This window comes from Zootoca vivipara, chromosome 14, assembly GCF_963506605.1.
Source record: "Zootoca vivipara chromosome 14, rZooViv1.1, whole genome shotgun sequence".
Taxonomy (NCBI): domain Eukaryota; kingdom Metazoa; phylum Chordata; class Lepidosauria; order Squamata; family Lacertidae; genus Zootoca; species Zootoca vivipara.
The window spans coordinates 51,489,599-51,503,581 of NC_083289.1; the positions used below are offsets into that span (position 1 = coordinate 51,489,599).

Consider the following 13,983-nt stretch of genomic DNA (forward strand, 5'->3'; position numbering starts at 1 on the left):
AGGCCATCCAGTTGACTTCGCAGCTGAGTTGGGGGGATGTAGATCAAAGATCCCCACATCTAAGACCGGCATTTCACCTGGTGCACCACACAAGCCCTTATGATGAGATGGAGGCTTTGGACATCCAACTTGCCTCATTCCTACGTCTGAAACTTGACTTTAATCCAAACTGAGCCACAGTCAATGCTTCAGAAACCCCAAAGTACTGAGATGAATAGGACGCAGCATACAAAAGGTGCGGGATAATGATTTGCTCTCGTTATTATCCTCAGATTTACAACTCCTGGGCTTTAGCTGGCAGAGGACATAGCTGGCTGTGTGTTTATCCACAAGCTAGTTAAATCTGCTGAACCTGAGCATGATCTGTTTCAAGAAAATGCACAGGGACTGCCAGGACAGGAGAATAGCTGGCGCCTGTGTAATTGCCAGCCCACCTTGCAGTGTCAGACACCTTTGAAAGGCTGTATTTTGACAATGTGTGCAGTATCTGCAACAGATATAACAAATGGATATGCATGAAAAGGGTCTAACAACCCAAGGAGTGCTTTGCTTGTTGGAGCGGACCAAGGAGGTGCATCTAATCCAGAACTCAGAAGCAGCCAAATAAATTCTTCTGGGAATTATACAAAGACTGCTTTCAGACAATGGCTGACTTCTACTATTTGTTCCCAGCATCTGTATCGGACTACAACTCCCATCAGCCCCAGGCAGCACAGCCATGGAGCTGATGGGAGTTGTAGTCCAAAACTCTGGAGGGCACCAGTTGGGTGAAAACAGATCTAGAGGTGTCTTGCTTCTCAACGTGGGGCACCCTGTTTAGCTGTAATGGCCAGCTGCCGTGAATCTGTCCAATCTTTATTCAAGGACACTGGTGCCAGTGTGCGTCCCTTAATCATGATTAGGGCATGATCCTATGCACATTTACTTGGAGAGAAATCCCTACTGTGTTCAGTGTGGCCTAAAGAATATGTTGGATTTGTCTGGTTTGAAGCAAGGAAGTTGTGGGTCTGTATTGACAGGTTAGGGCAGGCATAGGCAAACTCGGCCCGCCAGATGTTTTGGGACTACAACTCCCATCATCCCTAGCTAACAGGGCCAGTGGTCAGGGATGATGGGAGTTGTAGTCCCAAAACATCTGGAGGGCCGAGTTTGCCTATGCCTGGGTTAGGTAGTGCCAGGGACTGGGCAGAGGAGGAATGGTGGAGACTGCCTCCCCAGTCTGACCCTGGGGAGAAGAAGACAGTTCAGAATTACAACAGGGGCTTGAGGGAGGTCACAGCTCAGAGGCAGATGAGGGGGAAAGCTGGGAAATAATGGGAGAGGAGGAGGAGGAACAACCACTAGGAGGGCAACAGCTGATGGACACAGTGTCTTTAGAAAGCCTTCCAGTACGTTTCCGAGCACAATTCAAAGTGTTGGTGTTGACCTTTAAAGCCCTAAACGGCCTCGGTCCAGTATACCTGAAGGAGCATCTCCACCCCCACTGTTCTGCCCGGACACTGAGGTCCAGCGCCGAGGGTCTTCTGGCGGTTCCCTCGCTACGAGAAGCCAAGTTACAGGGAACCAGGCAGAGGGCCTTCTCAGTAGTGGCACCCACTCTGTGGAATGCCCTCCCACCAGAGGTCAAGGAGAACAACAATTACCTGACCTTTAGACGGCATCTCAAGGCAGCCCTGTTTAGGGAAGCTTTTAATGTTTGATTTCTGTATTTTAATGTTTTGTTGGAAGCCGCCCAGAGTGGCTGGGGGAACCCGGCCAGATGGGCGGGGTATAAATAATAAATTATTGTTATTGTTATTGTTATTGTTATTATTACTTCCAGACCTCCCCTCTCCCAGAATCTGGAGAGTCTTGAAAGTAGTAGAGCAGAGGGCTCGGAAGCAAAGGGCCCTCAGCGCCACCCATAGAAGAGATGACGAATGAGGAAGTGGGAGAAAAAGGGAGTGGAGAGTCACTCGGGGCAACGTTATTATTCCAAGAGGCTGCATTCCAAGCCTCTCTCTGTAAATATTGAATAAAAAGCAGATGGTAAGGTCTTTCCTTGTCTTATCCGTTCCTGGCAACCTGCCTTGGGGGTTGTTTCCTCTGTCACCTGACAGGTAGGCACTTAACACCCCCAGCAGATGCTCTCCCTGCTGAGATTACCTGGCTTGCATAGATTGAACTCCAGGGCCCCCCCTGAGTTGAGAAGCTTCTGGATGAAGATCTTGGAGAGCATTGTGGGTGTGAAGAGGACAGGGCGCCGGCGGTCACAATGGATGGGTCTCACCGAGCTGTACGGGATCAGGCTGAAGCTCTTGTTGATCTCGCTCACTGAGTCAAACTCTGGGGAGAGAGGGGAGCATTTAAACTCCAGAAGTGCACTCAGGGGGCCACTCTGAAAAGTCCTAGAGTGGGATGGGTGGTGTCAGAACACAGAGAAATGTACCCACCAGACAAAAGGCTTGGTGGTGACGGGTGCAACAGAACCTATCAGTCTGGCTAGAAAACAAGCGTGTGATGTGCAAGATGTGCAACAGGGTGTCAGAAGAGGTCAAATGATGGATTTGCACAGCCACTGCTTATTAAATATGGTGCAAAAAATTAAAATCTTGCTCAAATTGCAGTTTGTTACATTAAAGTGTGTTGGTTATTACCTATATTCTGCACAGTTTCTAAGCCTTTAATGACACCGAAGCCAGGCCCCTAAGTTTCAACACCACAGAGCACTTGAATTATCACCTCGCTACTGAAAATCTTTAATGTGGGTTCAATAATAAAACTTCTCCAATGCCCCTGTAGTTTTCTGTGCCTTTAGATTTCACTGTCTCGGTATGCTGGAAGCTGGAGAGAAAGAGACAGGTCTGCTCTGTGCTGGACCAAAAGTTTTGACTTTGCTGGAATCCTAACAGGGAAGCAAGTTTTGCTGGAGAGTTGATGCTGTGATCCCCTCTATCCCAGGGTTTCCCAAACTTGGTGTCCAGCAAGTTTATGGATTACAGTTCCAAGCATCCCTGACTGCTGGTCCTACTAGCTAGGGATGATGGGCGTTGTACTCCAAAAACAGCTGGAGACCCAAGTTTAGGACACCCTGCTCTATCCTATATTCAGGTTGTACATATGTGCAAATAATGCCAAATATCCCAAAGATTCCATGGTCTCCACTGTCCATCATTCCAAGAAAACCAAACCCTGGGTAAGCAGAGGAACCCTGGAAACTGGGGTGTGTGCAACACTGTGCTCACTAGCCAGCAGGAAGGCAATAAGGTAGGCACCCCCAAACTTCAGCCCTCTAGATGTTTTGGACTACAATTCCCATCTTCCCTTACCACTGGTCCTGTTAGCTAGGGATTGTGGGAGTTGTAGGCCAAAACATCTGGAGGACTGCAGTTTGAGGATGTCTGCAATAAGGATTCCCTGGTTGCAATTGTTCAGGAGGCTGAGTCAGGGATGTTCCCTCTCCTGACCACCCCAAACCATCTTTGCTCTCCTTGGAATTCTCTTCCTGCCAAGTTCCCAGGTGCATCATTGAATGCCAGTGCCTCTGCTGCGTAACTTGGTACCTTCAAATCTGTCCAGCAGGGCCTTTGTCACCGGGTGCCCCTCTGTCCTGACCCGCGTGTCTTTCGAAGTGACGATGCGGACGCGCTCGTTGCTGTTCATGCGCTTGTATTTGTTCTCGGTCCTGCTTACAAACTGAGAGCAGAGCAGAGACCCTTGTCAAGGCAAGCTTTGTTGGCATTACGGTTCCTGACACCAAGGCAGGCCACTTGTTGCTTGGTGAACAACCAGGATGGAAGCACAGAGTGGAAGCACTTGCACCCCCCCCCCCAATGGCAGAGTCATTGGCATAGCTGTCAAGTTCTCCCTTTTAAAAAGGGAAATTCCCTTATGCTGAATAGGCTTCCTCGCGAGAAAAGGGAAAACTTGACAGCTATGGTCATTGGTTTGAGAGCGCAGGACCCTGTGTTCCCATTTAAAAAGAGGCACCCCCCACCCATAACTTGGCCCCATGAGTCTCTCTGGTAGGCAACAATGGGGAAACGGGACTTGTAGAAAATGAGCCATAAGCCAAGGGAACTGCAGTGAAAAAGGCAGGCTTTGGTCCTGAATGGGGTAACTGTGCCCCTGAAGGACCAGGTGCGCAGCCTGGGAGTCATTTTGGACTCACAGCTGTCCATGGAGGCAAAGGTTAATTCTGTGTCCAGCGCAGCTGTCTATCATCTCCATCTGGTACGCAGGCTGAGACCCTACCTGCCTGCAGACTGTCTAGCCAGAGTGGTGCATACTCTGGTTATCTCCCACTTGGACTACTGCAATGCGCTCTACGTGGGGCTACCTTTGAAGGTGACGCAGAAACTGCAATTAATCCAGAATGTGGCAGCTAGACTGGTGACTGGGAGTGGCCTCTGGGATCATATAACACCAGTTCTGAGAGACCTGCATTGGCTCCCAGTATGTTTCTGAGCACAAATCAAAGTGTTGGTGCTTACCTTTAAAGCCCTAAATGGCCTCAGTCCTGTATACCTCAAGGAGCGTCTCCACCCCCATCGTTCACTGAGGTCCAGCTCCGAGGGCCTTCTGGCAGTTCCCTCATTACAAGAAGTGAGATTACAGTGGACCAGGCAGAGGGCCTTCTCGGTAGTGGCCCCTGCCCTGTGGAATGCCCTCCCACCAGATCTATCCTACTTTTTAAAGACATCAGAAGGCATCCCTGCTTAGGGAAGTTTTTAATGTTTAATGCTGTATCGTCTTTTTAATATTTGATTGGGAGCCGCCCAGAGTGGCTGGGGAAACCCAGCCAGATGGGTGGGGTATAAATAAATTATTATTATTATTATTATTATTATTTCATTTGCCAGCTAAAAACATATTTGGCACAAAGAGACTTTGGGAGAGTTATTTTTCTACCTGTAAGATCTGACCCAAAAGGAAACTGGCCCGAGAGAGGCGAGGGCTGGCTTTGGGGTCACTTGGTGGCATAACCTCTTCCGGCTGCAGTGTATTCTGGTAGGGAAGAGAAACATTGGAGAAAGAATCATCAAGCCTGTCCAATGCACCTTTGCTGATAGCTCTAGGTCCTAGAATCATAGAAATGTAGAGTTGGAAGGGACCCCGAGGCTCATCTAGACCAACCCCCTGCAATGCAGGTCACGTATAGGGAACTTGTGGCCTTCAGGGTATTGCTGGACCTCAAACCCCATCAGTCCAAGCCAGCATGGCTAAGGATCAGAAATGGTGAGAGTTGCAGTCCAGCAATAGATCTCTCCTCAGTTTTTGATACCATTGACCATAGTACCCAGTGCTTTCCCCCCCTGGGAATACGCATGCCCCTAAACATTTTGTGAATCTATGTTTGGCTTCATTGAGGGGCAGTATTTCAATAGGAGGAGGAAAATGAGAGTAGCCCTAAACATTTTTTAGAAAAAAACCCCCACTGTTAGTATCATTCTGAATTGAACGCTGCAGATTGGAAGCCCTGTTCTAGAGTGGATCTTCTCCTCCCTCCCTCCCTCCCTCCCTCCCAGGGCTCAAAACTTCTATCATCGTGATGAGATCCCCTTGATCTGAAGAATTTCCCGGATGGCAACTGCTGACTGGCTGGATGTGGAGGAGTGGGAGGCACCAGCTGGGGAACCCTCTAGGAAACCCCCAGAGGAAGAAGGCTCTGGGCCAGGGGACTGGTGGTTGGGTGATGATGAGTGGTCAGAGGAAGAAGGAGCAGGTTGTGAGGAGGACGTGTCAGCAGCAGGAGAGGGGACAGGGTTTAGTGAACCGGAAGAGGCTGTGGCAGAGAGCAGCTCAGACTCTAAGGCTGAAGCGGATGTGGAATCGGCTACTCACCCGAGGGGTTCGGAGTGTACCGTACGCACTGTCCATCTCATCCCTGTTACCTCTATTCATCAGGCGCTGCAGTTTCACTAGGAGGAGCTGTTGTGCTCTGCAAACCATCAAGATTATTGTCACTAACGTATAGGGATGGAGGAGGGATTCAGCTGGTCTGCTTTTTGCAGTGGGCTCACCCCAATTGACAGCCTGGAACCCGTTGGCAGGTTGGAAAGCAACTCCTGATGGAACTGCACGCTTTTCCAGATTTCACAATGCCGATTTGCTGAGCAGAAAGTGCGCATGAAAACACGTTCTTTTACTGTTAAACTGTGTACAGAATGCGAATTTTGCAAAAAGGTGCATTGAAAGCTATGCACGCATAAAATAATGCATGCAAGTTAAATGCAAACGTTTCATGCATTATTTCAAAAAATCCATGAAAAGGAGGAAGGAATGGGCGAAACAGGCAAAAATGAAACAGGATAGACACTAACAGATGCATTTTTGTGTTCACTTCCACGTAATATACAGACTGTACTCATTAACTGGCAGGATAACTGCATTGTAAAATTTAGAGAAGTGCGTAAATTTTAAAGGGTAACTAAGTATCTGTTTGTGTATTGCTTTGGGAAGCATGAATTAGGTAGGTTTTGCATTAAAATGAGACCCAAATGTTTATCCCATCCCTAGCTCCCTGTTTATGGCATTTTCAGATGCAAACACACAGAGTTGTCTCATTCCAAGTCCCATTCCTTTGGCCACTCTGAATGGCAGCAGAGACTTGAGTGATCACGGGTTACACAATGGACCTTGTGCAAAAAAACAATGCGATCCACAACTCCGGCCTCTCAGAAGATTTTTATTGCTCGTGGCCAAAGGTTTTTGCAAACCTCAAACGAGCTCGAAGATACAGTATATTAAGCAAACCACAATTGCAATACAAATACCGAAAACACCATGTCTATAAAACACAGTAAATAAAAGCCAGAATTGAGGATAAAAAGCAGGCAATGAAAGCAGAGGGTTTTGTTTTTTTTTATAAAAAAATGTGTGCACGCACAGAGGCAAAGGAATCAATAATAAAAATCACCCTTAAATCAGGGCATCACCATGACAATACATAGCTGTCTCTGGAAGCAATTTTGCAGGAATCTTCGAAGCAGCTACTGCATAGAACAGCTCCCTTAATCCACTGCACCATTGGGGCAGCCAAGCCATTTTCACTGTGTTGCTTCCACTCGCTCAAGCGCGGACAGCCCTCTTATCAGCACCTGGCTTCCTATGACCAACCAGCTCTGGAACCTGCCCCAAGCCTTTCACTTCAGTTCCCCCAGTGCCCCATAGTGACACCATGCCGGGTGCTCCAGAGCGTTGTGGGAAATCAAAATGGCAGCCCCATTCCCAGCCCCCTTTGGCATGCAGCAAGCACCGACAGGTAAGACAGGGTGGGGCCATCAACACCAGACAGGGGCTGTCCCAGCAACCACTCAATGCAGAACTGGAAGTTGTAGCTTCTGTGGAAATGCTTGTTGAGAAAGAAGAAGAAGGAGGAGGAGGAGGAGGTGGTGGTGGTGGATTTGATATCCTGCTTTATTATTACCCTAAGGAGTCTCAAAGCGGCTAACAATTTCCTTTCCCTTCCTCCCCCACAACAAACCCTCTGTGAGGTGAGTGAGGCTGAAAGACTTCAGAGTCACCCAGTAGCTGCATGTGGAGGAGCGGGGAAGTGAACCCGGTTCACCAGATTACAAGTCTACTGCTCCTAACCACTACACCACACTGGCTCACAGAGCCAGAATGCAGTTCAAAGGCACAGCAGATGTGACACAAGCAAGATGTGACACAGAGGGACATAGTTCAGAAGGCAGAAGCTGGGAATACTGGATGGTGAACAGCTAAGAGAAGAAACACTGGAAGGCAGAGGGTTAAAAGATTCACATTCTCTTGACAGCCTTTGTCCACCCCAAAGTCGAGAAGGCCTCAGAAAGTGGTAGAACAGAAAGCACAGAGAGTACAAGCTCAGATTATGAGATGCAGAAGTGAAGTAAATTGATAGGGACCAAAGAGGGTGGGTTCCTTAATTGGGAACACTGCCATTACTATGAGATGTATTCTTTGTTCTCTTGCTGTGATTATTAAAGTTTCTAACTGGTAAGAAGACTCATTTCCCTTTGTTCTGCTTATGGGGGAGGAAGCCAATTCCCTGAAGCCTGACACTTGTGGGTTTCCCACAGGCATCTATCTAGTTGGCCACGGTGAGAAGAGGATGCTGGACTAGATGAGCCATTGGCCTGATCCAGCAGCCTGTTCTTATGAGAGGGAACCCTCTCCAGCATCCCTTTCCTCGGGCTCTCCCACCCTAGGCAGACGCCTTCCCAGCCCACAAGATCCTGGGTCATCTATCTGCCCCCCCTCTTCTCTGTCCCAGATCAACCAGCCCCCCAGCCCCACTCAGGATTCAAGACGGGCCACCAGAGGACACTTTGCCCACATCCTGACCTCAAACCCAGAGATGGCACTGAGTGCGAAAATTGGGATTTGTGCTCACCTGCTGTAATTGGGGATGGTCCCTGATTCTAAATCCTTGTCCGTGAAGGGGTCAACTCTGGCACAAAGCCACTCGCACTTGCCATAATACATGGTGTCCAGGACGTGCAGGATCTCGTCACATTTCACAGACAGGGAGCAGCAGTCCAGCTGGCTGGTGATGCTCAGGTTGAGGCGGATGTAGAAGGAGTCTCCAGATGTGACCAGGCCTTCCTCGATCTCGGACACCAGCTTCCGATAACCTGCAGCAGGAAGGATCTGGGCTCAGCTGACCATGCAGGCCCAGCGGGGAGTTGCCAGTTGGGTTCAGCCTAGTCAAACGGCTCGACTATACCTGATGGTGACTGTGTCGCTTGCAAGCAAGGCTGGCCCAAGACATATTGCCGCCTGAAGCGAATCAGAAAATGGAGCAGTAAAGACTATTTATGTTCGTCACCAGGGTTGCTGGGATTTTTTTGGCCCAGAGATGGAAAAATGATAAAGTCCCGACCAGAGAAGAATGGCAGATTAAGTTGATGGATTCTGCCGAAATGGCAAAAATGACCGGAAGAATCAGAAAGACCAAAATTTCAATAAAGAATGAGGAAAATTTATCTTAAAAACCATTATATACAGTTGAAATTGTTAGTAGGGTTGGAATAACACTTGTAGTTTAAAGGTGAATTTTGGATTTAATGGAGATGTAAAAGATTTGGATTATTAAAAAAGATGCAGGAGGAAATGGCTAACAATACGACCCACAAAGGGGAGGAGGCAAGTCTGGGAGATTCATTGGAGTCTTTTTTTATGTTATATATGGGATATTTGATTGAAAAACTGTAATTTGAAAAACCAAATATATTTTTTAAAGAAGCAAATTAGAAAAGGCTCCCCTGAGAACCACAGTTTGTTACGGGGTGTGGGTGTGCGTGCGCGCACACACACACGCCATGCCCCTCCTTTGCCTTCTGCCTTCTCTGCAGCCCTACCAGCAATGTGGGGCAACAGGAGCTGCATCAGGGTCAGGCAGGCCCCCCACCTGGATCTGGGTGCGGTTGATGCTGGGGGTCGGTGTGACCAAGCCAGTGGCTGAGGGTGACAGCTGGGGCCCACACCCACTCCTCTTCCTTCACCCAGTAGTGGTCTCCATGGGGAAACTGCAACCTGAGGCAGCTAGAGGCAGCCGAGGGAGCATCTGGGCCCAGAGCCCTGCCCATGAGGCTGGGGAGGCAAGCCCAAAAGAAGCTGGCCTGGCAATGACAAGAGTTTCTGGTGAGATCTTGAGGGTGAGTTGTCAGGCATAGCTGCCAAGTCTCCTGTTTTCCCAGGGAAAATCCCTTTTTTACTTACCTTTTCCCGGTGGCCCCCCCGTATCACTTCGTTTCCCGTTTTGCTCCGTTATTTTCTCCTGCCGGCGGCCATTTTTTTCTTTCCGATTTGCCCTTCTATGGGCACCAAAAATGGCTGCCGCCAGCTTCAAAAGTCGCATCTATGCATGTCCGGAAGTACATAGACGTGGCTTCCGGTGTTGGCGGCGGCCATTTTGGTGCCCATAGATGGGCGGAGCGACACCGGAAGTTGCGTTGGCGCACTTCCTGACATGCGTACAAGCGACTTTCAAAGCTGGCGGCAGCCATTTTGGGTGCCCATAGAAGGGCAAAGCGACACCGGAAGTTACATCGACGCAACTTCCGGTGTCAAATGGCTGCCGGTCCCGGATTCTGCAGTCTGGAACTTGGAAGGTAAGGTGTCAGGGACTGGCTGCACACTCAGGTGTGGGCACTGGGAGAAGGCAGGTTGGAGAATGACTTGGAAGAAGGGACCAGTGATCTGGTGGAGCCTCTGCAAGCCAGGAGACAAGAGTCAGAGGCAGGAGATGCTGCAGGATTGGAGAGTGGAGTGCAGGTGCAGGAGGTGGGAGAGATCGGTCAGGCCGGTGGAGAGTCAAGGACTTCGACACCTGTTCCTCCTGCCCCACCTTTCCTGCTCCACTGTTTCCCATGACCAGGAGAGAACTGAAGAGGGAGGAGTAGAGGTTACACCCAGGAGTAGTCTCCACCTGCTTGCATGCAGCTCGGGTGGGGGAGATGCATAAGCTGAGGTCAGGGGTGGGGCCTCTCTGTTGCAGCAACTGCCTCGTTGGGTGCACACCTAGGAGTAGCTGAGAAACGCAGGACTGGTGGACATGCCTGTTCCTAGCTTGTAAGTGTACTTTTGACACAACAGAGGACATGAATGAGAGCTGTATTCATCCAGCAAGCCCAGTCTTGCCCACTTTGACTCAAGGGCTCTCCACAACCAAAGGAATATACCCGGCAGATAGCTAATTCTTTCTTGTCAAAGCTGACACTTACACTCGTTTCTCCAGCTCCAAGCACCCACCCTCACCAGTCTAGTGTCTAGGCAGCTATTCCCAGGGCTGGAGCAGTTGCAGCAACAGGGGGCCACTCCCTCCACCAGTTTATGTACCTTCTCTTGACGGGCTGTGCACCCGCAGCCGGAGACTATACCTGCATGGAAGCTGCCTCTGTTCTTCCCTCTTCAACCCCTTCTTGGTTCTGGGAGACAGTGGTGCAGGAATCATACAGTAGAATTGCAGAGTTGGAAGGGATCCTGAGGATCATCTAGTCCAACCCCTGCCAAGGAAGGAATATGCAGCTGTAGCATATGGAGATTGTGGGATGTAACATAAGCAGTCAAGTACAACACTTCCTGTTTGCCCAGAGTGGACATGCAGGGGGGTGTTACTCCAGCCAGGAGGACTTCCTGTCACAACTGGTCTGGAGCTTTCTCCCCCTGCGTGTGACCAGGTAGATGGGAGTGACCCTGGGAGACTCCTTAAAAGGGCCGGTCACACAGCCATCTCCCCTGGTTGTTGTTCTACTTTTGATGCTGATATGATGTATTTTGCTGTCTGCTGGCTCTCAGCCAGCAGCACATGGGCTCATTTCCATACGGTATGAACTCAAACTCTCTTCTGTAACTACAAGCTTAAGCCTGCCTTAAGGGAACATACTGTGAACTGAATGTGAGTAAACTTCTTATTTTTTAAAAAGGGGAAATTACCAGGAATAACCCAATCTGGACAAAGCCAGATTGGATTGCTTAAGTAAAGAGATTCAAACAAACCTACCAACTAGCTTCCTGCTATATATTGGGGAATGTACTCTGCTACTGACTCACAAGCGTGCATGAGGAAGGATAATATTAAATCAATATATCCTCTCCTAGTATCCACAACATTTCCGCAATGAAAACCTGCAACCTTGGCGTTATCAGCACCATGCTCTAGCCCAGGGGTCCCTAAACTAAGGCCCGGGGGCCGGATGCGGCCCGATCACCTTCTAAATCCAGCCCGTGGATGGTCCAGGAATCAGCATGTTTTTATATGAGTAGAATGTGTCCTTTTATTTGAAATGCATCTCTGGGTTATTAATGGGGCCTGCCTGGTGTTTTTACATGAGTAGAATGTGTCCTTTTATTTAAAATGCATCTCTGGGTTATTTGTGGGGCATAGGAATATGGTGCTGGAGGAGACTCTTGAGAGTCCCATGGACTGCAAGAAGATCAAACCTATCCATTCTTAAGGAAATCAGCCCTGAGTGCTCCCTGGAAGGACAGATCGTGAAGCTGAGGCTCCAATACTTTGGCCACCTCATGAGAAGAGAAGAATCCTTGGAAAAGACCCTGATGTTGGGAAAGATTGAGGGCACTAGGAGAAGGGGACGACAGAGGACGAGATGGTTGGACAGTGTTCTCGAAGCTACGAACATGAGTTTGACCAAACTGCGGGAGGCAGTGCAAGACAGGAGTGCCTGGCGTGCTATGGTCCAGGGGGTCACAAAGAGTCGGACACGACTAAACGACTAAACAACAACAACAAAGGAATTTGTTCATATTTTTTTCCAAAATATAGTCCGGTCCCCCACAAGGTCTGAGGGACAGTGGACCGGCCCCCTGCTGAAAAAGTTTGCTGACCCCTGCGCCTAGCCAACTGCTACCCTAGTTGAGAGGGTGAGGAAGCCCCTGGCCCTTCATTTGCCTGCCCTGCCTCTTCCTCCTCTTCTTCTTGACCCCCTCCTGTCCCCCCTCCAGCTCTGAAGCTTCCTCTGCTTGCCTCCTGGCTGCCACAGTTCCCCACAACTCCCTTGCCCTCTCTTCCAAGTCAGACTCCATCCCCGCTTCCCCCAGCGCACACTCGCAAGCATCCTGCTCGTCCCTGACAGTGGAGCAGCTCTCTAGTGTCTGAGGCAAACAAATATCTTAACCTCCCCGCCACCTGATGCCTGGAGATGAGGGGATTGAACCCGAGACCTGCTGCCTGCAAAACAGTCACTCCACAAATGAGCTATGGACTCGTTCATTAGGCGGCCCACTTTGAACCTAGCAGCTAGAAGGCATGGAGAAATCTTTCCAGCTGGCATACAGCATTTATATAAAGAGACCCTCTCATAAAGAACAGGTACCGTGACCCCGTTTTCTGGCAGCTATTCATGTGAGTGCTGTCAGTGGAAGTAAAAAATAAAACAAAACGGAAGGTTTACGCCTTTTAAAGTGTGCTGTGATTTCTTCTTTGTGTGCATGTGTTCGGTATAAAGTGCGGCTCACTCATTTCATAATTAACTCTAATTGGCACCTCGCACAATCTGATTCTTGCTTTTTGCTCCTGCCAAGTCTAACATTCATTTTTATGTTTGAAAACATGAAAGGAGAGGAGTGGGAGAGTTTGGGAGGGGAGGGGGGGAGGAAGAGGGAGGATACTTTCCCGGGGAGAAAATCCACTTTCTGAATTCCCCTGACCCCCTGCACTGGCAGAGGCCAAGTACATGTTCCGTGGAGTTTAAAAAATTGATTTCTGAGCTATTTTAAAGCGCTTTCTGCAATATGCCAACTACTGCGATGTTCCGATTCTTTGGGTGACAGCTGTGTGGTATTTCTGTAACTCTTCAAAATATCTTGTTTAAATGGCAGTGGGTCAAAAGGGGAAAAGAAGAAAAGAGGATGGTTGTGATCACACAAATTGTGGTGTCTGTGTGGATAAGCCACCCACTGAAGTCCCGGCCCAATTGATTGTTGACTCAGTGGGGTCACAGCCCAGAATCCAGACTTAGACGCTTTTGCATATGAACATCAAGGATCTCAAGACCAGGGGTCAGCAAACTTTTTTCAGCAGGGGGCCGGTCCACTGTCCCTCAGACCTTGTGGGGGACCGGACTATATTTTGGAAAAAAATTATGATGCAAGAGCACCACGAGCCTCGGTGGCTGCTTACCTGTGTCTTGCGAGCAGCAGGGGCTGGCGGCAGCGGCGGAGGGATGGTGAGCGGGGCCTGAAAGGGCTCCAGAGAGGGGCTGCTTATAATGGCGGCCACTTGAGCGCTGCTGCTGCTGCTGGCACCAACAAAGCCCAGCACCCTTCCTTCTCCAGGCAGGGTGGGGAGAAGCCAGGAGGAGGGAGGGAGGAGGCGCCACCGCCGTGTGAGGGAGAGGGAAAGAACGCATGCGCTGCTGATCCATGCGGCGATTTCCGGACTATCCACAGGCCGGATCCAGAAGGCAATTGGGTCTGATCCGGCCCGCGGGCCTTTGTTTGCCTACCCATGCTCAAGACCCATGGATGTGGGATGTAAACCATTGCAGCAGTCAAATA

General features: G+C 49.5%; 1 protein-coding gene across 2 annotated transcripts in view; it reads right to left on the bottom strand.

Annotated features, from left to right (window-relative positions):
- CARD11 (caspase recruitment domain family member 11) overlaps positions 1-13,983 on the bottom strand; it is a 73,948-nt gene that overhangs the window by 9,137 nt on the left and 50,828 nt on the right. For both annotated transcript variants that reach the window (XM_060282543.1, XM_060282544.1), the window contains exons 17-21: positions 8,357-8,597; positions 5,824-5,920; positions 4,891-4,986; positions 3,543-3,675; positions 2,146-2,325 (exon numbers count right to left, since the gene is read on the bottom strand). In XM_060282543.1, the coding sequence (XP_060138526.1) occupies positions 2,146-2,325; positions 3,543-3,675; positions 4,891-4,986; positions 5,824-5,920; positions 8,357-8,597 (747 nt within the window). The remainder of the gene's footprint in view (positions 1-2,145; positions 2,326-3,542; positions 3,676-4,890; positions 4,987-5,823; positions 5,921-8,356; positions 8,598-13,983) is intronic.